Raw genomic sequence first — 24,779 nt, forward strand, 5'->3', positions numbered from 1 at the left:
CTGTACTACAATTACAGAAGGGCGGCACAGTGGCGCAGCAGGTAGCGTTGGTGTGTCATAGCTCCTGCGCTGTGGATTTGGAAGTGCGCTTGAATACAGCTCTGTCTGTGAGGAGTGTGCTTGGTCTCCCCGTGTTCACGTGGGTTCGGCTAGTCTGTGCGTGTGTGAGATTGAGTGTATGCGACTACCCTGCAACAAACTAGAGTTCCATCCAGGGTGCGTACCCTGCCTCGCACACCATCTACACTTCTTGGAGAAGCTCAAGAACCCTGTACTGGACAGGTGCTTATTGATGATGGATGGGTGTGTAAGACAAAGCACACCATATAAAGTCTTTGTCCTAAACAAAGAGGCACCCGTTGGTATACAGGTAAATTCCAGGTAAATCTCATGGGACCATTTTCGGTGAAGGAAAAGATCCAACCAAGCAGGGCACATCAGTTTAGCAGAACGCATTACAGTGAGGCCCACAGTTTACTTACACAGCAGGACCTGTGTTGTGTTGAGTGTCATTCCCAGCAGCCCCTGGAGAAAGGACAGGGCCTCCGCTGTCATCACTCTGGCTTTAGGTGTTCTCCAGAGGGCCATGCTGAACCAGGCCAAACTGATTGATAATGCGCTCCAGGAAAGGAGAGGGGCCACTGGGCCCACATGGCTCCAAAGCTCTGTGTTGCCTATCGCAGGCTCTCATCGCTCACAATGTTGATCGTGTTCCAAACCCCAAAGTGACAGTTCGGCTGATTCCGGAATATTCAGCTTGAAAACTGGTGGTCAACTAAAACTTCCCACCTTCACACCCAAGGGAGGAAAGACGGTGGAAACACGTTCATGAGTACATTGAGCTCGCGAAACTGCCCCGCTGGCCTCACCTATGCGGAGCACAAAGCGCAATGTTATACACTGTACAGGGCCGGTAGATATGGTAGATGCACATAAAAATACAAGTTAGAAATAAGATTTTAAAGCATTCCATTAAGTGATGGAAATTAATACCAAACATATCGCTAAAAAGCTGGTGGCATTCGGGTCGGAGGTCCTGCTTCTCCTTCGCAAAAAGGGTGCACTGTGGTCCCTCTTCCCTTTTCCTTTTCATTTCAGGGTATAATCATAATCAATCGATTATATAATCATAATTATGTAATTTGTAATTTTTCATACTGTTTTTATACTAAGCAGTGCATATGGTCGCAAATTTGAGCACAGTGAGGTTCTAGACAAAACAGTAATGCATTGAAATAAATTTTAGTGGCAGCTCTATACAAAGGATCAACAGCGTTGCTCAGAACTTGCTGGAAAAAGCAGCCAGTCCACATTGCAAGTTGCTTATTGCTTCCTGATGTGTGATCACCAGAGCTTATGAGTCTGTAGCGGCACATGGCAGACAGGACGGGAAACACACGCCATCCTGCGTGTCCTGTACCTTACAGGAACACACACCGCCCTTGAACCTGCTTTATGAAAGATCCACTTCAAATTCACATTCGCATTGAGTTCTGACTGTCTCAGCAATTAAAATGTCCCAAAATGCAGATGGAAAACTTGTGCAAGAAAGAAAATTAATGTAGGTTTCGGTAACGAGCCATGAGGGTGGTGTGTGTGTAATAAGGAAGGACTGGGACGGGGTGCTGATGTGGCCCCCAGATTCACCTGCTGTTACACTGCTTGGTGCTTCAAAACCACATAAACAAAATACAGGTGCAATAAAATTTTCTAAATTGTTTGTTTTACCTGTGTAAACATTGAGCAAAACACAATGGTACCAGGCAGCCCGGATGCCACTGGCCGGAGCTGTTTTACAGATTTTTCTGAAATGTTTTCATACGTTGAGAAGGACAGTTTTTTGGCTGGTAATGATGTTCTGATCACTTCATCTGACCAGAATTTCACTCTTGATGATAAAAAATACAGCATTCTTCTTCAAGTAATCACACACACACACACACTGTCTGAAACTGTTCGCCCCAAGTGGGGTCACGGTGAGCCAGAGCCTAACCCGGCAACACAGAGCGTAAGGCTGGAGGGGAAGGGGACACACCCAGAACAGGACACCAGTCCATCACAAGGTACCCCAAGCGGGACTCAAACCCCAGACCCACCGGAGAGCAGGACCCGGTCCAACCCACCGCACCACCACGGCCCCCTTTTCAAACAACAAATGAAAAATTAAAAAAAAAAACATGGATTTTCAGTACATGTTAAGTAATCAGTACGTTTCAGCCAGAGTCCGTTTACATGTTAAATCTGTTTATAATGTATATTTATTTATAACGAGCACTGCACATCTTACTCGTCAGTAACATCGTTCATGTGTAGAGCAGCGCCACCCTGTGGCCATTTTTATAGGACAAACGCCACCTTGTGGTCATTTTAATTAGATGAGCTCCACCGTGTGGCCGCTTTTATTAATGTAATGGGTTTACTAATGAAACCGCAGGTACACACTCACTAGTGTTATTAAATTTAAAGATTTTATTGTTACATTATTATATTTTATATATTTACCGCGAGAATATCCAAAAACACATATAACTAGAAAATACATACTTCACAGAGATTCACTTTGTACTCATTCATTTGCTTTTACTAACCACTTGGCCTCAGCGGAGTTGCAGGTGAGTAGGAGCCTATCCAGGGAGCACTGGAGACATTGGTAGTCATACACACAGACATACACACACACACACACACTGCAGGTAACTGAGGTCATCAATCCAGCTGAGTTGCGCGTCTTTGGACAGTGGCAGGAAACCAGAGCAGCCATAGGAAATCTACACTGTGAGAAGGTGCAAACTCTACACAGACTGAGCAGCACTGCCTGCTGCGCCACCATTATGCTTGGATTACTGTAATAATTACTAACATTGTAAGTTGCTTTGGAGAAAAGCATCAGCTAAATGAATAAACGTAAATGCAAATGTAATTATGTTGGTGTAACTCTCATCCTTGTGTCAAATGTAAAACTACCTCGCTGTATTGTTATATCACGCACTTACAGTATGACAGCAATGGATGCAGATATATATACCTGTATATACAATATATATCAATAAAATAAATGTGACACCAGTAAAAGGTTTTAGTATTTATTTATTTATGGTATTGATAACATAGCAACTTGTGGCGCTGTAGCTGAAAACGTGGAAATCCAGTAAGTACTGTGTACCACTGAGTCAAGTAATTGCTCTAAATTGTTATTCAAACATCCAGCAAAAAGACAGCCTTTGAAACCGTAAGCACTGCGCCACCTGCTGCCAGTTCAAATCCTCCCGCTGTGACAGAAAGCAACGAGGCCGCGCTTTCGAGCGACTGTTGAAGTGTCGACATCGTCCGAACGCCACCTAGTGGTTGGTTAAGGAAACGTTGTTGCGATTTTCACTGTGGTTCATGTGTTAAAACACGGTACTTTTTTAGCATTTCAGCAAAAATAATGAGTTTATATTGACTTCTGTGTCACACTGAAAATGCATAAAATGAAAATTCACATATGACATAACTTCATATAATAATTTCACCGACAAAAATCATTTTCTGAACACATCGTGCCGCAGTAGATTCCATGATAATTCTTAATCATTGATATTCGTCATTTTTATTAATGTAACATATACAACGACACTACGAGCAATTAAATAGAAAGACAAAAAAGTAAATAAACTTTATATAATAAAGCACAACGGCACAGAATACATACAATTTATTAAATTAAAATACTGAAGGCGAAACATTGCTCTTTATTACTGGAGTCACAGAAAGTAATGATGTACTGTTTGATTTCATTTTAGAGTAAAAGTCAGGTTTCTTAGAACTGATTTTTAAATCTACGGGTATTACGTTTGGTTAATAAGACTAAACTGGTTTAATTGTCCTGGTCTTTACGTCCACGAAGATGCGCAAGCGCCTAAAAGCCGGAAGCGTAAGCGGAAGCCAACGAGTCATAAACAGGAAGTTACGGAAACCGACGGGTGTCAAGGGCTGTTGACAACAGCGCATGTAAAAATGGCAGCTGCAGAAGTCTCCAGTGAAACCCACAATCCAAATTCGGATTCACAAAAACTGCCCGAAATGTTAGATCGTGGCTGGAAGCTGTTCGAGGAGGTGGACAGCACGAACGAACCCACGGGATCCAACCCGGTCCAGGTGAAAGTCAAGCGGGCCGTTCAGCTGCTGGAGGAGGCGACGCGAATGGTCGCCCAGCTGGACTTGTTCAGGTAAATAAAAATACGGTCTGGTTCTTGTTCACTGTCCCAGGAAGTGGACATTAATATCTGGAGTCTGGCAGGGGAGGGGGGGGTAATGTTTTAATGCTACTTCCGTAGAGCAGGCACTCCACGACCACGTCCGCGGTATGTACAGCAGCAGGGAAATAAGCTCGTGTTGTGTTCTGGTCGCGAACCGTCACCGTGTCGCTATTCTTAGCTGCAGCGATGACGTCCGTCCACGTGAGCGAGTGAAACAAGACAAGAGAAGAGTGAAAATCCGCGTGAAAATTGTTTTCCTTTCCCCCAGTGAAAATGAAGAGCTGGAGGAAATCGCCACCGCGGACCTCAAGTACCTGCTGCTGCCCGCGCTGCTGGGGGCCCTCGCCATGAAGCAGGTGAACCAGGCCAAGCGCCTGGAGCACGTGCAGAGCGCGAGGGTCTACTTCCTGGACTTCCTGAAGCGCTGCAAGGACTACAGCATCATCAGCTTCGAGCTGCCCAGGGACCGGACCCCGGGGTCGCCGGAATGCCCGGAAGAGGCGGGTACTGGCGCGACGGCCGCGAGCAAACCGCCGGACCTGGTCGCCATGGCAACGCAGAGACAAGCCAAAATTGAGAGGTCCTTATGCTGTACTGTCGCTGCATCGATATTAATTTTCTAGTTACGTCTGTATTGGGCCACAAACTGTATTCCGTTATTATAATGTAAATAGTCTTTGTTACATAAGTAACTGTGCATTTTTAGTATTTTTTTAATGGAGCAATTCAGGGTAAATTCCCTTATTCAAGCAAGGGTACAACAGTGGGAGGGGGGTTTTGAACCTAGGTCTTCCGATTGCACGGTGACACCTCTAACTCCCATGTTACTCGCTGTCACACGAGATTAGTCCATCAAGACACGGTGACCGCTGATGAGTGGTTTCTTTCTTTAATGTCCTATATAAAATCAGGGAACTGAAAGAAGGTAATTTCCTTTTCACATCACTGTTATAGTAATGTGAATGTAAACAAAAAAGTTTGCATTTTGGGCTTTTTTCCCAACATTTTTAAAATGTTGTTGCAATGATGGCAGAGGATAGCTAATTTTTTTTTTAAATTTTGTCTTTTTTGTTAACCTTATGCAAAATGTAACTTCAGGGATACAGTAGAAGTTTATTAATTGCTAGAGGTTCTTTAATGATCTGAAAATTTACATGAAACATGAAGCAGATCCTTGGTCACAGATTCCTGCTCCATGGTTATTAGTATACATATCCTCTCAAATGGTAAAACTTGGTATGTCTGCATGTAAGAATGTGCTTCTAGCTCACACTGTGCATCTCTTGCCCTAGATACAAACAGAAGAAGGAAGCAGAAGCCAGGCTGTCAGAGATCAGGTCTGCAGTAGAGAGTGGCCTTGCAGATGATGAAGTAGTTCGAGATTTCTACTTGCTCCACGTGAGGAAGTGGATAACCGTTGCTTTGGAGGAGATCGAGAGCATTGATCAGGAAATTGAGATTCTGAAGAGAATGGATGTGCTGAAACGGGTATAGAATTACTGAGAAATGGCATGAGGACACTGAATGCTCCCATCATAACATAGTTTCAGCTGTAATACAGTAAATCAATGCTTCTTTGCCATCCCAGAGTCCAGCAAAGCCTGCGCCATCCCAGCAGAGGCCTCCGATGAAACCCTTCATTCTGACTAAAGATGCTGTACAAGCCAGGTATGTAACTGTTCGTAGTTCTGCAGTGAAGGCAAACAAATGTCCACTGTTACTGCTAACGAAATGATTTTTGTGTATTTTTGTTCAGGGTCTTTGGTGCGGGATACCCCAGCCTGCCCACTATGACGGTGAACGACTGGTACGAGCAGCACCGGAAGCACGGGGTCCTTCCCGACCAAGGGATTCCACGCAGTGCAGGTATACATGGGTGGTACATGATTTACACTCTTGTGTTTCAGGGTTTGGTGCCACTCTAACCCCACTCACTTGTTTTCGTTTCCTCGACCCGTTTCTTACAGCTGATATTGACAACGAAGAGCGAGAAAAAGAGGAGAAAGAGCGGCAGATCGAGAACGACGACGAAGAGGCCTTACAGAAGGCACGGGACTGGGACAACTGGAAGGACACACACCGAAGAGGCTACGGCAACCGGCAAAACATGGGCTGATGGATCAGAATTGAAAAACACCCCGGCCAACGTGCAACAATGAGTGATTTGTATAATCCGTTAAGTCCGAAAATACAAAAATGCAACCAAAGTATCTGCCTGTGGTGAAAAGATGACGACCCGACTGAGAGCAAGAGTTGCTCTTTCACTCTCGGAGTAGGAGATTCCTGTGTGTCGGCTTATGTGCTCTTTCTTTTGTTGATGAGATCTGTGAAAATAGTGGATCTTTTGGTTTGCAGCAACAAGCAGGTGTTTGATTAGGGGTTTCCATTTGCATTTTCTGAATGATGCACATCTTGCGGAAATCTGGCGGGTGCTTTTTTGGTATGTTTTCCTTCTGTGAAACTGTAGTTGAACCTCTTGTTGTTCTTGTGCCGTAGCACCATCTTTGAAGTACATCTGTCCTTTCGCTGACCACTGCAGTGCCACAGTTTGATATTGTCTGATGGAATAATTTTTACTGGCACTTTCTATATTTATGTAATACAGTCAATAAACCGTTTTTGTTGCCAGAATATGTAATAATGGAAAATAAAGGTAAGGATTTATATGGTCATAGCATTTTATTAGATTGGCAGTAAAGCATTTTCAAGTATATATTAATGTCCTAAAGCTGCATTAAGAGGTGTAATTGTAAATACTTCACAGTAGCTCTTTGTGAAGTAAATTATGATTGAATAATGAATTTTTTTTTTCTTTATACACAAGTTACTCAGAGTGTACTATTTGAGTGGGTTGGGCTTTTCTGCCTGAATGGTGCCATATGTTTGTTTGAAGAGTCTGCATTTCAAGTTAAGTAGTAGCGTTAGAATGGCTCTTCCTGGCTAGATTAGGACATCATGGGATGTATTTTTCTTTATAAGTAGGTACAGCACACAAATTGTATGTTTGTGTGGTGGTTCAGAAGTCCCTCCCCATAAATGGTTTTGACAGCCTCATAGTCCTCCTTAGGATAGACCTAGCGGTCTTAAGAGCAGAGGAATTTGTTACAATACGGTAAAATTATGATTGTCCAATTATGTGAGCTGATGCCTTGGTCAAGATATGTACAGTTGGTATCCAAGAAAACATGAAGTTGAATCACCTTCACCTATTTACTGTATGTAATATAATTCACTGTATAAATGTATTCTGCTGAATTGCATTTGAATTTCCTTCTAATAAAAGTTAGTGATACAGTACTCTTCCGGATTTTATGTGAAATAGACCAGTAAGTTTTATTTTGATTTCTGATGTTTGAAAATCCACTTATCCTGGCTCTAGGTTTATTTTTTATTGACTTTGATTTTATATTTGTCTCTTGTATCCAGTATTTTATTAGCCTTACTATTATTATTTGAGAACAGTTTAATATGATGAAATAATTTTCACAGTAAGGCACTTCATTAAAATAAAGCAGGATCTAAGGAAAATATTGCTTTATTAAACAAAATACAGCACAGAAAAACCACAAGTCATTTTTTTAAGGAATCCAGACTTTTAAATTACAACACAAAATATGAACTGTGAGCACAATGCTCTCAGGACTTGGATATAAGATGGAACAGGAATCCTTAGCCTCACTGGTGTTGTATCCAGTGGTTAAGAGCTGCATCTGCAGCATATTTCTGAAATACAGAGAGACTCCACATCTGGCACCTGTGATCCATAGCCTCATCTTTCTGGGGGATTAAAACTGGCTGAACTGTTGATTTCGGCAGTGCAGTATGACAGATTTTTTTCATACTTTATCTTTTAAGCCAGGAATCAGACCCCCCCCCAAGTTAGAGGGTATCTCCTCTCACTTGCAGTTCATATTAAAAGCCATTCAACATCTTACAACTCATCATGGTTCTCTTCACTGCTGGATTTTAGAAGTCTACCTATGAGAAGAACTGAGCCAGTCTTCTTGTCCTGCACAAAGAAAATGAAGGGATGGTCTGCATAGGAAAGCTTGGCCGACTGCAGCTCTTTACGACCAAACACGTGCTCATCAAACGGGTTGCCCCCTGTAGTGATCTCCAGCGCTGTGGCTTGCAGGAAGCTGGAGAGGTGCAGGTCTTTCTTTCCTGTGATACCAGAAAAATCTGCCTTGGATTTGTCCACAGCCTCCACTAATCCCAGTTGCTCCAGGTGTTTCTGCAAGGAAAGAAACAGCTTAATACTTACAACACTATTAATACTGAATGAAATAAGTAACACATTCTATTTTTCCAGTGCTTCCAAATTCAGACATACAATAACAAAAGCTATGAACTCATTATGGATCCTAGGGCACCAGAGGGGCACAACTGGTAGCACTGGTGCCTTACAGTTTCTGGGCTGTGTGTGTGGACGTGGGCTCAGACAGAGCGCAGTCTGTGTGGATTTTGCGTGTTCCCTCTTGTGTTTGCACGGGTTTCCTCCCACATTCCAAAGACATGGGCTTTCGTTGATTTGGTGACTCTAAGTTGCCCTTAGTGTGAAAGTGTGTATTCTGTGATGGAGTGGCATCCTTTCCAGGGTGTACCCTGTCTCATGCACTGTGTGTTCAGGATAGGCTCTAGATCACAGTGACCCTGCATTGGACCAATGGTAATTAATAATGTATCGATGGATTATCAAATGTATTAGCATTTTGAAACAATATGCACTGCCCACCTGCAGCTCATGGCCAATGTTCAGGTCCACAATGGGCAGAGATACAGCCACGGCTTGCTCTCTGAGCTGCTCCGACCACTTGCGGAGGTTCTCTTTGGTCAACATCTTCTCCAGCCTCTCCAGGGGTTCCACGTGGAAGGGCATGAGGATCATGAGGCTGGTCTGGTTCTGGCCCAGAGGAATCTCCAGAAACTGCAGCTGATTGGCCTCATCTTCAAAGAACCTGTAGAACCCTGCAAGAAAGGGAGTGACTAGTGTGATGACTCTTCCTAGAGGAAACAGGAAAATCCGCAAAGGAGTTAAAGGTGAGTCCTTCACCTGTTCGGTGCATCATTTGCACGGATGCTGTGCGGTGGCGTGAAATCATGAATCCCCTGTTGTCCACCATGTTGTGGCCAAAGGCTTCAGCCCAGTGAGCTGCAAACAAAGTACATTTAAAGCCCCAGAAAGTAAAGTGTGTCATTATGATAGGTGGCCCTCAAGTTATGACTTGTAACTCCCCAGAGGTCATCCCATCAACCAAGGTACTTTTTCGGAGTGCAAACATTTAAGTGTAACATCTATGTTACAGTAACAGCCATAAGGTACCGTATTTATATTGATTTAGTCAGCGTACCTATCAGCAATTACTTTATTTCCAGAACATTTAATTTGTGTTTCCATTCAAATTACTTGTTTACAATACCTAGCAAAGATTATTCTGGTGGTGCAGAAAAGAAAAAGAAGAAAATGAATTTCAAAATGAGAGTGAAAATAAGTAATGGCTCTAACCATGACACCACCTGTCGCTGCTTTACGTTTCACATTTAAACTTGCCACCCCCTTCGCTTACGTTTGAAGACCATAATGTTGATGAACACGGCTCCTTCTGTTCCCGGTAAACTCTTTATGACCTCGGGCACTTTGCTCTTTGTGCTACCCTCAGCCCACTTGTTGATTTCCAGGAGGGCATTCCTCTTGTCCCTGAAATTGATTTTGCCATGGTCGTGTCGGTAGTGCAGTTTGCTCTATTCCACAAAGTCCCAACTCGGCATGGCCCATGAAGGCCCATAGAGGCGGCTGTTGATCTTCCAATTGATGGTTCGTTCCTCATCGTCGCTCACGTCACGCAGCAGCTCGGACAGAGACGCGTGAAGCTTGTCCTCCTCCATCTTGACGTTCAAGAGGGACTTGACCTGGCTGGCTGTGTTCTGCCTCGCACCCAGGGCCATGACCCCCAGCGAGGATGCCACAACCACGGGCGACAAGAGAACATTCTCCGACTTGAGGGAGGCGTCATTCACCATTGAGTGGTACAGGCTGAGGCCGAGGGAGGTAGTGCTGTCTGACAGCAGGCTGGTTGGATCTTGCTTGGCCACAGGTTCGCCTACCACCAGGCCAAGAAGAACGGCGGCAACCACCACCTTTAACATCACAGCTTCTTTAAAAAAAGAACACATCTTGAAAGCAAAAAACATGTTAAAAAACAGCCCTGTAAGAAACAGCAATAAAAATAAATGAGCAATTTACAAAAAAATCATTAATTTGTATTTATACTGTTTTTATTCAAAGATACAAAGCTTTGTCAACTGAAAACCACAAAGTTATAGACACTAAATGGAACAATGTGAAGAAAACATCTTTAGAATGACTCCATCAAAACAAAACGCATAACAAAACAGCATTAATGGTCAGTAACAGTTTCTTTTCTGCAGACTTACATTGCCAGTCCACCTGTATATTAAATGTGATTTCTGACTGCTCTTAATTCTGTTGTCTAATTTAAATGAATATAATGACACTGTAACATTTATCGCCAATCATTTCAAATGATTTATCTAAAATTACAATTGCAGATATATATAAAAGAGGTGATGCAGATGGTAGATACAGTATATTACCACATGACTGCTTGTCAGTGTGTTATGCAGGGAATTATAGAAAAATCATAAAGGAATAAAAAAAGAAGAAGCTGAAATCATATATATGTGTATATATGTATATATATATAAAAATTGGTGCAGTGGTGTACATGGTCTATTATGTCAAACATGACAGCAGGTCCATCTGTTGGATTGTATCCTAAAATCCAACAGATAGATCTGTTGTTTTCTTTCTTTTGCTCTCTTTCTCTCTCTCTCTCTCTGAAATAGTTAACAGCTTCCATTCTTCTTTTCTGCTTTTTCTCCCAAATTTTAGGTGATGGGAGAAAAAGCAGAAAAGAAGAAGACTGGAAGCTGTTAACTGTTTCAGAGAGGGAGAAAGGAAGAAAAGTGCAAACACTGCACACAATTCAAATAAAACTGCACGTCTTTACGTCTTGATGTCCCTCTGCAGGAAACTTTCTCACTTGTCAACGTGGATGCTCTTTAGTTTCAGGAGCAGCAGAAGGGAGAAGCTTCGAGAAGGGAGAGGAGCTTCCGCTGAAATGTGAGCCTCCTAGATGGCGCAGCTCTGTGATCCCATTTGGGCAAAGTACGTGGAGGGGTTAACTGCCTGTCCCTAAATCACGACTGTTGTTCTTGTGTGTGTGTGTACATAACATGATACATGCATACTGTACATGATGATCATGCGTGTGTGACACGCTCCGTCCGTCGCCCGGCGGAGAGTGAACGCTGTCATCGCGAGTGCCGACCTGCCACGTGTCCAAAATCACAGCAGCGTGAAGGGTTCGCATCTCCAGTCCCGAGATGTTACACGTTCATGATCCTTAACGCTTTTTGAATACATGCAATAGCCAACAACTAAACAAACTTTCGCTATTTGCAGAAATGTTGGTCGGATTCCTATAATTAAAGGGATTAAATGGGGGGATGGCTCATGCGCTGGTGACATTTTGCGTTATAATAAAGGTATTGTTTTAAATATTAGGAACCGTCCCTGTCACATCACTCACTGAATCCGAGTGCACAGCCGTGCCTGATAGTTTTCTACGATTTTCAAAATGACAAAGAATTTAGACGTTCCACGCCGGCCAGAAAAGGAGGGTCAGTGCCGCTACAGCGCGATACAGCACACACGAGGTGCACTTACAGCGGGCGTCCACTAGAGGGGGATAAACAACCAATCGACATTTGCAGAAAAAGGTTTATTGAAGGCGGGCATTGATTATTAGTTGTTGTATCTTAATTTGCGTAAAATGGTTAATTATACAATAATCCAACTATGCATCTACTTTTGAGGTCACTTCATATATCCTCGCGTGGCTCTTCAGACAGATCTCTATGAATCCAGTGTTAATATACTGGCATGATGATGATGATGGAGGAAAATGGTCATGAGTCATGGTAACAAAAAAATGCGGCTTTCCGAATTGCCACGCGACTCGTGAGGCTAATATGAAGGCTATAAAGCGGTTTTCTCCATTAACCATATCTCACATGGAGGGAGGGGGAGTTTGTAAATTACCCCTAAACCACAACTTGCTGTGAAAGATAAGCGGAAGCAACCAAAAAATAATGCATTACAGACGTTTCTTCACCATGTTGCCACGACACCTGCGGTTTCGAGACTCGCAATCGTTTTCAATTAATATTTTAATTAACCTAAAGACAGACAGAACTAATACCGAACATGTGTCAGCTGCCCCAACTAAATTATATTTTAAAATGCACTTCCTCAGACATCACATGTAAGTGTAGAAATATGTGACACTTCTTTCGAACAAATTAACTGAAACCGTTTAAAAAGAAAAAATAAAAATAAAAAAAAAAAGGAACGATCGCCTCAACAACTCCGCTTGGTCCCGCGCGCCATACTGAGATCGCGCCACGCCCAGAAGCTCGCGCCTCGCGGCGTCATGTGTGTCACGTGACGAGAAACCTGGACCGCCGGTGTTCAGAGCGGAGTCTCAGCCGCCGCAGATTCCAGTAAAAGTTTGAGCGCAAAGAGGAGTTTGCGGTAGCAACAGCTCTTCCCATGCTTTCCACTCCAGGAAACACTCTTGACTTTAATATTAAAGTTGTAGTATAAAGTTATTCTTTGTGGTCGATCCCCCCCCCCTTTCTCCCGGGTTTAAAGGTCAAGCAGCCCCAAAACAAATGTAGAAAATATAACGGCTGAAAGTTTGCTTCTGTACGTTTGAAAAGGTTACCGAGGCATAACTAAGATGAATAACTAGATGGACGGTTGGTGGTTGACAGAACTCTGCCGGCTGAAGGAAGAGGCGACAGTCGTTGAGTCCACATCAGTCTGATCAGATTCCTGGCTTTCCATTCAGGCTTCTGATGATGGCGCTCGCTCTTCGTGGTTACATAATTAGCACAAATAGGTGAAATAACTAAGTGTGCCGATCGTACTTCGGCAGAAATGTCAGCAAACTGCTCAGTGTCCCACAGCAAAACCGCTAAATGTCTCCTCTACAAGCTTTTCGTTATGGAAAACGCTCGAAAGAAGCTGGAGGAACAGATGCGACATTTCACGAAAAAGGTGGGTGTCAGTAACAATATAAAACAGTGATTTTTTTTTTTTTTTTTTTTAAAAAAAAAAAACTTTTATTTCATAATCGCAACTTACTAGCCAAGGCACTGATTACAAATGTATGATCAATCAGTTATCAATAACAGCTTGTGCAGAGCAGGGTGGCTGTGGTCTGGAGCCTATTCTGGAAGGATGAGACAGAGTACACCATGGACAGAATACCAGTCCATCGCAGGACATTCACTCGCACACTTTTTTTTCTTTTCTTATACGGATCAGAATGGATCACCAGCCTACCCAAAGGTGTCTGGCTCCACACACTGTCCAACTCCACAGGAAAAAATTTCTCCATTCATCATTTCTGGCAATTAAAATCTTTATTCAATAAATAAATCAATCCTAAAACTGCCATACCAATCACAAAATTTAAAATGAAATACTAAAATCAGTAAGACCAACTAATACAAAGACTGCATGGCAGAACCTTTAAAACACTAAAAAAAACATACCCCATGGCTAAAAACTGTACACATTCATTCACACACACTAAGGGCAGTGTAGAGTCAGCAGTTCACCTGAAGCACCTCTTTTTGGACTGTGAATTGTTCATGTCCCCCCATGAACAGAGGGGGACACAAACTCCACACAGACTGAGCTGGATTTGAACCCAAGTCCGTACCAAGCAGCTCTACCTGCTGTTCCCCGCCGTGGCACAAATTTATTAAAAATGATCATCGTCTTTGTAGGTTTGTGATCCTTTATAAGAATGAGTCTGCAGCTACTTTTTCACACTGTATGTCATAAACTGGAAAAGTCAGTTTTGGTCTTCGAATATAATTTGGTTTGAGTTACCCCTCTTTTTTAACAGGCAAATGAAGATGTGCAGTTATTTTTTCAAACTGCCACTGCAAGGTCATCTGTGGATTGTCTGCATGTTCTTAAAGCCTTGGAGGCAAAGTGTTACATTATCGAAAAGGTTTCTGATTTCTTTCAGCAGCTGAAAGCAGGTAATTTTTTAAAGATGCATTGCCAAATATTTTGATGTAATAGCTGCTCTATAAATTAATCAGCTGACCAAGGTAGTGTAAAATCACAGACAAAATGGGGTGCCAATTGTTTTTACCTTGACACAAAGTTTAATTTTTCTGTTATGAGTTGCAGATCCAGAATCTCATTCCATAATGCCTGCAAAGTCAAAAGATTCTCCCATAAGCAAGCCTGTTTGGAGACAGGGAAGCGATACTACGGTTTCCGACATTTTGAAGTCTGGGCCCATGTTGCATGAGTTCGTAACGGCCGTTTCTGCCAGGAGCGCAGGACAGACTGTAGGATCTGCCAGTGCACTTCCACAGACATCACCCACTCAGACATCACATGAAAGTGTAGAGATATGTGACACTTCTCTTGAGCATCTGGAGGAAAAAGTTCCAGCCGATGATGGTGAGGAGATGCTACATTCAGTTGCACCAGTGAAAAGTTGTGACTCTGCAGCTGGGGTAGAAAATCCCACTATGCAGCCAAATGGCCAAAAGTTAAATCATGGTGCAAACGCGGTTTTGGATGATCAGGGACCGGGCAGGGATATCGTCTTAAAACATCAGAAGCAAACATCATCTGAATTAAGGAGGTTTCTCCAAAGCAATTATAAATACAGGGCTGCAGAGTTTACTTTCATCCAAGGAAAGGATGCTACAGCTGAGGGATCTCCATCGTTTCCCAGTGCTTCATCTAAGATCCCAACTCAGTTAGAAATGAATGGCAGACAATTTTGTGATAGGAAATGCAAAGAAAGAAATGACATTAAGAAAAAGCCTTTTTGTACTTTGGCTTCTTTTGAACCGGTTTTCAAAGTGAAGCAAAACGAAACTGAAAACCTTGTGTCTTTGAGCTACATGGTTGCCACAGACTCTGAAGTGTGGGATGTTGCAGATGTTCCTATGGGAGAAAAGCACAGTTTATTTAGTGGGTGGAATGGGCAGAGCCTGGAGGTATCTCACATGGAAAGAATACCATCATTCCCAATTCGAAAGTATGAAGAAACAAAGGTTACCGTCAGTCATGTTGTCACCCCTGAGAACTTCTACATCCAGCATGTGGGCTCAGAACTGCAGCAGATGTCTGCGAGAATTGAGTGAGTGTTCAGAACTGACAACCTTTGTTATTGACAGTGAGAATGTAGCATCTCTTAGATTAACATTACACAGAAGATGTGAGCTGATAACACATCATCGTGTTTGGTTTTCATCTGCCAGGTTGAGTTGCGGTGGATCTTTTGCAGAGATGAGGTGCATCCCAGATATTGGAGCCAAAGTTGTAGGATGGTTTCCTAGAGACAAGCTGTGGTGCCGTATTGTGGTGCTCGGGATCTCTGGGATGAACGGAGGTAAGACTTGCTACCAATAGCCTATATTGGTATTGAGTATGTTTTATCATCAGCAAGAAAATTTAAGAGTCCGCTGATCACAGAGCTAATACTGAACTGGTTTAGACTCTCTTAGGTTTGTTCCGGGTGGCATAGCAGGTAGCACAACGGTGCCTCACATCTGCTAGGTTTCAACGTAACTATGTGGAGTTTGCATGTTCTGCCCAAGTTCACGTGGGTTTCCCCTGGTGCTCTGGTCTTCTCGGATAGGTGGCACATCGCCATGACCCAGCATTGGGAAACTAGGTTATTGACAGTGGATGAATTGATGGATGGATGAATGGATGTTGGGAAATTGATTTGCTCTCTGTCCCATTAATGACTAAAGCCACACCTGTGAGAGGCTGTTAAGTATTGGAGGTTCCCACTCTTCTTCATTTTAGATGCCACCCTGAGCTCTGGAAGCCCAGGTGTTATGGAGAACATTGAAGTGGAAGTGAGGAGGATTGACTACGGTGACACCGCATGCCTTCCCCTGCAAAGCATAAAGGAACTGGATGACTCGACAGCTACTGTACCTGTGCAAGCCCTTCAGGTGTCACTGGCAAACGTAAGATACTTTAACATGGATTATTTCAGCTTTCTTGCTTTATATGTTTTTGTAAATAATGCACTTGGTGGTTGTTCTTGGTATAGGTGTCTCCAGCTAACGGTCACGAGTGGTCCACTGAGGCAGTTGACTGGTTTAAAGACAAAGTGAACAGCACCATCTTGTATGCCAGGGTATTTCCACAGGACACTAGGGTAACAGTGGAGCTTTTCACTGAGAAGGGAAAAATGGGAGCCATGAGGTATGTTCCCTTTTTTGTCCCTTTTGGAAATCTGCGATGTTGACACTGCTATGTGACTTGAAAAAATGGCTACAGAGTTGCAGAATGCATCTTAAACACATTTTTCAGTGCCTAAGGTTACACATTCTGAACAGTTAATTGCTTTATTCCTTTAGTACATGTTTTGTAGTTTGCCCATTCAGCACATGACAGCAACATCATATACATCAACCTTAAAATTACTTTTAATTTTGGTATTTTCACTATGCTGCTAGTTTGTCATCCTCACCTCAACTCACTACATGACTAAAGTGCAGTATTATTTTTACAGGAGAAGCGCTTCGCTGTCTGTAAGACTCGCCCAAAGTGGACATGCAAAGCATACAGCAAAAGAAGTGAACTTAAAAAGTAATTTACTTTATGTGATGAACCACTGGAGGACATAACTACCCATAATCTGTAATGTTTAGCTACATTCTGAAATGTGTGCTTCTTCTTTGTTTCTAGGTTGTGCCTGTGAACCAGCAAGAAAGGTGGCATCTGAATGGGAGAAATACCTCCTTTCATACTACTCTAAAAATAAGAAGTGAACATGAGTATTGCTTGGACATATCTGAAGAATGGTGGAGCAGCACACAATTTGCAGGAAATAAACTGTACCTAAACAATAGAGAGTATATAGATATTCTGTACATTCTGATGTATCCATAGAGATCTTCTTTAATAAGACATCTTGCTGAGAGGACTGCAGCGGTTCTTTAGTTCAGAAGAAATTTCTTTGTATGTACTGGTGTTTACGTACAAGTATACAGTCATTATGTTCTGCATAATTTTAGTTTGGCATGCACTGCTGTAGAACATTTTTTTTTTTTATTTTTACAGTTTTGGATTACTGTAAGTGTTCCATAAAAGTTGATGAAAACTGTTTGACAATTGATGCGTCACCATATGTTTTGCTTTCCTTTTCAAAAAAATTTTGATGTTCAGTTTCAGTGCATGATGACATTTAGAAGTATTTAATTAGCTAAAGTTTGCCCTGTTTTGAAAATAATGTTAAATATTTGTTATTACTGGATATTGCCAATACTACTATGACATGTTCAGAATGATTTCGAGGGTTTGGCTACATATTTTCCATGGTGAATTAGATATGTGGGAAAGGGAGTTTAATACTTAAAGGCTATTTTGGCCATGTGGACACCTGGGAAGAACCATTTTAAGGAAGAAAAAGCACCAGGTGCGCCCAATAAGATTTAAACAAAGCAGGCTCAATCCCTATAGTGTTTTGAGCCTTGGAGTCTTGAGTTTTGAATTGTAGACTATGATTTAGTGTATTTCTTGAGTTTTGCATTGTTGATATAACTTAGTTTTGTGAGTTTTTTTGTGAGAAGTTACTGACTTCCATTTTATTTTCTAGATTTGAGTTCTGTGTTAAGAGCTATATTTTTTGGTAGTTTTCATTTTTCCTTAAAGCCAAAATACCATTTACTTTTTTCGGCCCAAGAGTCTTTGTTCTGTTGTTGGTTGCTAGTTATTGGAGAGAACAATAAAAACGGTAGTATTTAATAATCCTGATAATAGTGTTCAAAGACTCTTTGCTCTTTTTACTCTTTGCTGAAAGCTTGATGACCTTAAATATACATGTCATCAAAATATACAAGTCATCAGACTCCTCAATACCCAGGGGCTAGACTGACACCAATTCGCACACACACACAGTACGAGACAAAAGTCTGAGTATACATGGGCAACACTTCTACGAGATAGATTGGAAAGAAGAAAGTAAAGCAACAAAGTCTGTGAACTGTGCAGAAAGAGTGGGTAACATGTCAGTTCATTTACATTTATTCATTTAGCATTTCCCGATGAAACTTCTTCACCTAAAACTGCACTGTATCTTCTTTAAGATGAAAGCGACAGTAAGTAATACCGAGAAACTGCTTTTTCTGCATGTTTTGCCTGTGAATAATTCCCATATTTAAAAGACACTTTGCTCCAAAGCAACTTAATGCTACACTACTTACCTCTTTGTATAGGGGGTAATTTTAGTGGAGCATTTTAAGATAAGCACAGTGCTCAAGGGTACTAGTGGTGGGATTTGAACCTCAACTTCTGGATCCAAAGATATCACCTCTAGCCACTACACTATCAGCTGCTCCTGCACTTGTTTCATGGATTTGACAGTCATCTTCTGCTTCTTGAGCAAGGAGGAGTCAAATTGCTACCAAGGAGCTTGAGCAGGTGGTGGGAGGGTGCAGACGTAAGCATGAGGTCACTGGGGAAGCTAGTCTCAATCGATGGCTGCAGAAGTGGGCCGAGGGTGCGAAAGGGGCACCCAGAGTGGTGACGCACATCACAGGCCCCCACACGGACTGCAACTGTTCATTCATAAGAGTAAAGGAACAGTCAGAGAAATTACAAACAGGCACCTAATCTGCGTTAGCTGTCTGACCTTAGCATTGCCCCCAGATTCTGTACATTCAAAGGTGTTGTTCATCACCGCTTTACTCCTGAATAATATGACATTGTTTCCAACATCACAAAATAGCTTGTGTATGTTTTATATATTTACTCAATTCCTGTTGTCAACGCTATTTTCAAAGCAAGATTTGTATTTAAAATTATTTATCCATTTATACTGCACAAGAACTTTTACCATACTAATTTGTGGTAAGTATCTAGATCAAGTGTAGTATTGCAGGATTGGGATGCAAAGCCAGGACAAGTAATTTATGAAACTCAATGAGAGTGAGAGAATATACTTTCGTTATTATTCTATTTTTGGATGTTTCTTATGTTGCGAGCGAAAGCAACCTGCATTTCCCTTCTCAGCCATTAGTTGGCAGCAGAACACACTCAGGCAGAGCAGGAACCACCTTCATTCAATTCACTCCCACATTGTTTACAGATCACACCTGTTTGCTTGTGTCAGTGGCAATGAACATTGCACCTGTTTATGTGTCAACAATCAGGATTCAATCAGCATTCAACAGGAGTTTGGCCATACAATATATTTTTATTTTCAGTCATTTACATATAGTTTTAATATTAATGTACCTTAAAGTTAAAATGAAAAGTCTTACAAAGTACATAAAGAAAGCTGGAAGTGGCTACTTTTAATTTTAATGTATTTTAAAGTTAAGTAAGGGGTATACTGAGATGGACTGGCATCCAGATGTACCCACATTCATAACCTATGCTTCCAGAATAAACTGTAGAGCAGTTAAATTGATAATGGATGAATGGATGGATAGAAGTGCTACAGAGTATTTTTTAAAAATTATAGTTTTCTCAGAGGTTTTTACAGAATGTGACCTGTGAGTACATGGAGTGGTGTATTTTGCAGCTTTTATTCATTGTAACTTTGTGGTAAAAGTGAAATTTGAGTCACAAACAAATTAAATTACAATATTGGAAAAATTACAATTCTGGCCCTAATAGTTTATGCCTTTGTCCAAGACCACTTGCAGTGTTAGATTTGTTTACCAGGCCATCTACAAAAAATTGAATGTTATACATTTATACAGCTGGGTAATTTGTCCTGTCTCAGTCCAGGGTATCAAGCTCAGGGGAACAATAGCAGGAGTAAGGTTTGAACTGGGAACCATATAGCAAGGCAATGACACTAACCCTAACCACATGCTGGCCCAGATGGGGCAGTATGATAATAATTTCTGGACTAACGTTATTCAGTTTTCTTTCTTTAAAGGATCATCTGGCCAAATATAAGATTATCAGTGGTTGTGTCCCTTGTCTTTTTAAATTATGGTGTGCATTTACTGGCAGGAACAACTGCATAGATTAAATAAAACTGCATTTCTTGTTTTTGGGGATGAGGATTCTTCTAAAAAATAAAGTTAAATAGGGTGTTTAATTTTTAAAATGATCTGCGATGGACTGGTGTCCAGTCCAGGGAGTACCAAGCCTAGCCTAACTCCCTCTGCATCCAGGGTAAGCTCTGGGCTATTGGAGCCTTGGAAAAGCAGGTATTGATGGTTACTTTTTCATTTTTATATATGAATTATCACAACTCTGTCCCTCTTTGCGCTTTTTTTTCTGAATTTCAAATTTTGCACTCTAGCTTACATTAAAAATCAACGTTTACTTCCCCTGTTGTTCCAAGCACAATACACCATAGAAGAGACCTTTCATGTGTCCACACAGATTCTTTCTTTGGCTGAGGGTGGGCGGAAATCGTGGCGTTTGATTTGAATTCTAAAGAGTCTTGTTAGGCTCAGTGAAGGCCGTCATTGTATGTAAATAGTTATATAAGAGCATATGACTGCTACAGTGCAGGGTAGTGGCTAGTGTCGGGGAATTCATTAGCACTTCTCAAAGGCAGGGTGTTCTAGGGAGCCAGGCCATTGAGTAAAAAAGCCTACTATAGTGATTGTAATCCAACCCTTTTCTGGACGTGATTGTGCACCACATCAACTGAAGGTAAATGACTTTCTTTATCGAACACTGGGATTCCTACTGATTGTCACCGATCGTGTAAGTTCACTGGGTTATAACTGGTTGTTTTTTGTCACGATCAGTTCTTCTGTGTGATGTCTTTGTCTGCACTCCCAAAGTATGGGACAAACAAGGTCTTACTTTGTTTTCAAATCCTACGTTCTATCAAAATGTTCAGGACTGATAACATTTTGGTCAACCTCTCCAGCCCAGATACAATGCAATTGTTTGATTTTGACATTGGAACAAGTTCAGAGTTACTCATGTGACTCAGCATTTTCTGCCATATAATAGTAAGAACATGATGGGGCTAGCAAAGACTACAGGAACTGCCTCCATCAAATAAATCTAGGTATTTGTATAAATAAATTTATCTATGTAATAAATATATATAATTCTATATACACTCTATACAGTAAGGTAGATACCTATAAATATATAGATAAAACCACTGCTAGACAACAAAATATAGAATAGTTGATTTATACAACAACCTTTCCAGATTTAACTTCCTTAAATTTTATTTAGGAATTTTTTCTGAAGTTCTTGGCTTGAAAAATGGGGTCACAGACAAGCATGGAGCACTCCACAGTGGACTCCGGCAGTTTTGGCCTCTCCCGCCGGCCACGTGGCTCAGCTACACTCCAACCATTGGTTCCCCAAAAACAGGTCACGTTGCCCTGGATGGCGCCAAGCCATCGCCTTGGCTTCTTAAGTAGCCTCCTGCCGGTGGGATGGGCAGAGAGGTAGATTTCCCTGCAGAATCAAGCTCAATGTCTACGCTACACCACCAGGTCAACGTGGTCATCCATCCTGGGTGCCGTCTATGCCTCTTTCACCTCCAGCGGAGCCTGGTACTGACCTGGGAATTACATCTGTTGGGTTGAGATGGACAGGTGGACTAGGGTCTCTATGAAGTTCATCCGTTTGGGCTAAGTGGCACCTTCTCCAACAGTTGTCGTCATTTATGTCCATGTATCTTAGCTAGTGACAGTTCACATTCATTTCATGCATTTGACAGTCAGCTTCTGCTTCTTGAGCATCAAGGAGTCAACAACTTAGTTCAAAACTCACATCTCTTGCAATCTTCTATCTACTCCATTGACTTGCATTGTATTATCAGTTTTTTTTTTTTTTAAATACTCTTTACTAGCTCTGTATGCAGCTAACTTGTATAATTTATGCTGGTTAAAACATGGTTTTGGACTAATTGACTGTACTGTGTCTGCATGTATATATTTCCACGTGTTGGAAAATGTGCTTTCTTTTACTGAGTTGTACATTGCTTTGGAGCATCTGCTGAATGACTAGTCACAAGTAGATCAGCTGAATTGCATTTTTAAATGAAGTATGTCAGGGCATGAATGATTACATTGAGTCAGAGTAACATGCTAGTCCATCCCTCATCATCATATATTCTATTAAATCTTTGATGTAATGCTGCACCCACAATTTAACATTCTTCTTTTCATTCAGAGCTGGAACCGAAAATGAATTGGGCGTCCTTTTATGCCGTTATAAGCGGTGTAAATAGGCACTCCACTGGCATCGGTCGCATATGGCTTTCCGTCCTCTTCATCTTCCGCATCCTGGTGCTGGTGGTGGCTGCTGAGACCGTGTGGGGTGACGAGAAGTCGGGCTTCACCTGCAACACACAGCAGCCGGGCTGTGACAGCGTTTGTTATGACCAGTTCTTCCCCATCTCCCACATCCGGCTATGGGCCCTGCAGCTCATCCTGGTGTCCACTCCGGCTCTCCTGGTGGCCATGCACGTGGCTCACCGCCGGCACATCGACAAGAAAATCCTCAAGATGTCTGGACGGGGCAGCTCCAAGGACCTGGAGCAGATAAAGAACCAGAAGTTCAAAATTGCCGGGGCTCTCTGGTGGACCTACATCATCAGCCTCTTTTTCCGTGTCTTCTTCGAGGCAGCCTTCATGTACATCTTCTATATGATCTACCCGGGCTACAAGATGGTCCGTCTGGTGAAGTGTGACTCGTATCCTTGCCCCAACACAGTGGACTGCTTTGTGTCCCGGCCCACTGAGAAGACTATTTTCACGGTCTTCATGCTGGCAGTGTCAGGGGTATGCATTCTGCTTAATATCACCGAGGCAGTCTTCCTCGTAGGGAGAGCTTGCAGTCGGCATTTCCAAAATGCCCAAGACTCACCCCTGGCGGCTTGGGTCGTGCAAAAGTTCAGCTCATACTAAAGGAACAGTCCGTGTAACTAACCAGGTTCACTCTGCATTTGTTCCTCACCACATCTGAAAATCTCACTAATCTCAGCCATTCATTCATGGTACTGACTTGGCCAGAGTGACATTGCAACAAACAGTTCCTTAACCACATTTTTTTGTGTGACATGACTGTGAATTACAGAACAAACTCCCGAACTACACCAAGAAGGAGGGACAGCAGCAACAGCAGAAGACTAAGTAGGATAAAGGACAATCCTCTTGGAAGGTTTGCACAGCACACAAAAATATTTAAGGAAATATCACTGTACATTTATATGGTCTCTTCTGTCCTTCTCTGAAAAAATTTGATGCTTGATTCCAGATACCCTTTGACTAATTCAGTGCTGCATTAATCCTTAACTCATCACGGAAAGCTTTGGAATGAACGGAAAGCCAGGTGGTGTTTATTAAATTAAAAAATATTTAATAACTCATTATGGTTCACGATGCAGAGGAGGTTACACAGGGAGTGAAGGAATGTGCTACAAAACATGTTTTAATTCATTCATTTCATTCATCATCTTTAATTATTTAACTTTCTTGGGACCAGGGAAATTGTAATGGTTGGACTGTGAAAATTTATTTAGATTTTCTATTTTCTTTTGAGTTGTCTTCCCAATATGTACTTGACTAGTATTGTTAGTTATTTAGTCTTGCAGTTTTGTCATCTGTATATTATTATGTCTGTGCCTTAGACATGACAGATGGATAATTAATCTGTCATGTTTTATATGAAGTAATATTTGCATGCCATTTCTGTGATCTTTCTTGGAGCATTAAAATGATGTGCCACAAAGTATTACATTATTATTTAATTCTAAATCTAAACCTTAAATGGTTGCAGAGCAGAAATTCCGGAATAATACATAAAGTGAAATGCTGCAATTTATATATTTTCAAGTGTGATATTGATTATGACCTGATACAAAGTTTTTGTGTTTAAGCAGGGAAACAAGAAAACATTCTAAATTTAATTCCTCTGTTGTGTGATTTACTCTTAATTATGCTATAATTAAATGTAAAATAATGCAATTTTAGGAGTTCTCATTTATTTGTAATAGTGCTGTTTATTGTGGCCATTGTAGTGTGTACAACAGATATTTACTGTCTGATATTCAGCAGATTATTCAATGCCGTTATTTATTGTTATTTTTCTTAATATTTTGTTAAACTTTCAGCTCTGTTGTCAAACATACTCTTAGTGAAAAGAATATAAAAGAAACTGAATATGAAAAACCTGCAAAAACTCAGAATAGAAACAATGACCTAAGTTTAAATATGTGTATAGTATTCATAAACAGTTTTCCATGTATTTACATGACAGTCCCAGGTAGCATTATAGCTTTAGGCTTTCATGGTTTCAGTAGGGACATGACAGCAGCTGAGGCTCATTGTCATCAGGAATAAAAGTTTGGCTCATTAATACTGTGGCCATATGTGTACATATTCCAAGCAGACTGCACGCACAATTCCGTAGCTCCAAATGGCATAAAACAGCAGTGTTTTCCCACCACTATT

At 41.6% G+C, this 24,779-nt stretch overlaps 3 protein-coding genes and 1 pseudogene across 5 annotated transcripts; 3 read left to right on the top strand and 1 right to left on the bottom strand.

The window, feature by feature from the left end:
- Positions 1 to 3,922: 3,922 nt before the first annotated feature.
- On the top strand, positions 3,923 to 7,535 carry igbp1 (immunoglobulin (CD79A) binding protein 1). The gene is made up of 6 exons (XM_018746573.1): positions 3,923 to 4,208; positions 4,507 to 4,818; positions 5,531 to 5,726; positions 5,827 to 5,906; positions 5,995 to 6,104; positions 6,206 to 7,535. The coding sequence occupies exons 1-6, from the start codon at positions 3,997 to 3,999 to the stop codon at positions 6,352 to 6,354; spliced, it is 1,059 nt and encodes a 352-aa protein (XP_018602089.1). The 5' UTR covers positions 3,923 to 3,996; the 3' UTR covers positions 6,355 to 7,535.
- A 463-nt stretch (positions 7,536 to 7,998) lies between these two features.
- Positions 7,999 to 11,334, bottom strand: LOC108931024 (serpin H1-like; annotated as a pseudogene).
- Positions 11,335 to 12,778: 1,444 nt separating this feature from the next.
- On the top strand, positions 12,779 to 17,375 carry LOC108931004 (uncharacterized). Of its 2 annotated transcripts, none has more exons than XM_018746552.2 (8): positions 12,779 to 13,383; positions 14,243 to 14,381; positions 14,530 to 15,505; positions 15,627 to 15,757; positions 16,180 to 16,346; positions 16,433 to 16,587; positions 16,898 to 16,974; positions 17,074 to 17,375. In XM_018746552.2, exons 1-8 carry the CDS (start codon positions 13,264 to 13,266, stop codon positions 17,154 to 17,156), a joined length of 1,848 nt encoding a protein of 615 aa, XP_018602068.1. In that variant the 5' UTR covers positions 12,779 to 13,263; the 3' UTR covers positions 17,157 to 17,375. The 2 variants fall into 2 exon arrangements, with proteins under 2 accessions (XP_018602068.1, XP_018602069.1); XM_018746553.2 differs by having other exon boundaries at positions 14,536 to 15,505.
- Positions 17,376 to 20,889: 3,514 nt separating this feature from the next.
- Positions 20,890 to 24,204, top strand: gjb1a (gap junction protein beta 1a). Of its 2 annotated transcripts, none has more exons than XM_018746555.1 (2): positions 20,890 to 21,006; positions 22,498 to 24,204. In XM_018746555.1, exon 2 carries the CDS (start codon positions 22,512 to 22,514, stop codon positions 23,232 to 23,234), a length of 723 nt encoding a protein of 240 aa, XP_018602071.1. In that variant the 5' UTR covers positions 20,890 to 21,006; positions 22,498 to 22,511; the 3' UTR covers positions 23,235 to 24,204. The 2 variants fall into 2 exon arrangements, with proteins under 2 accessions (XP_018602071.1, XP_018602070.1); XM_018746554.1 differs by lacking the exon at positions 20,890 to 21,006 and adding an exon at positions 21,777 to 21,875.
- Positions 24,205 to 24,779: the final 575 nt, after the last annotated feature.

This window comes from Scleropages formosus, chromosome 14, assembly GCF_900964775.1.
Source record: "Scleropages formosus chromosome 14, fSclFor1.1, whole genome shotgun sequence".
NCBI classification, from domain to species: Eukaryota; Metazoa; Chordata; class Actinopteri; order Osteoglossiformes; family Osteoglossidae; genus Scleropages; species Scleropages formosus.

Bases quoted from the DNA above. Each gene is read 5' to 3' on its own strand.
- gjb1a (XM_018746554.1), top strand. From the start codon at position 21,848: ATGCCTCTTTCACCTCCAGCGGAGCCTG. The intron at 21,876-22,497 runs GTACTGACCTGG...CTTTTCATTCAG, and splicing joins TTCACCTCCAGCGGAGCCTG to AGCTGGAACCGAAAATGAAT.
- igbp1 (XM_018746573.1), top strand. From the start codon at position 3,997: ATGGCAGCTGCAGAAGTCTCCAGTGAAACCCACAATCCAAATTCGGAT. The intron at 5,727-5,826 runs GTATAGAATTAC...TTGCCATCCCAG, and splicing joins GAATGGATGTGCTGAAACGG to AGTCCAGCAAAGCCTGCGCC. The intron at 6,105-6,205 runs GTATACATGGGT...CGTTTCTTACAG, and splicing joins AGGGATTCCACGCAGTGCAG to CTGATATTGACAACGAAGAG.
- LOC108931004 (XM_018746552.2), top strand. From the start codon at position 13,264: ATGTCAGCAAACTGCTCAGTGTCCCACAGCAAAACCGCTAAATGTCTC. The intron at 14,382-14,529 runs GTAATTTTTTAA...TTCTGTTATGAG, and splicing joins CTTTCAGCAGCTGAAAGCAG to TTGCAGATCCAGAATCTCAT. The intron at 16,588-16,897 runs GTATGTTCCCTT...TTATTTTTACAG, and splicing joins GGAAAAATGGGAGCCATGAG to GAGAAGCGCTTCGCTGTCTG.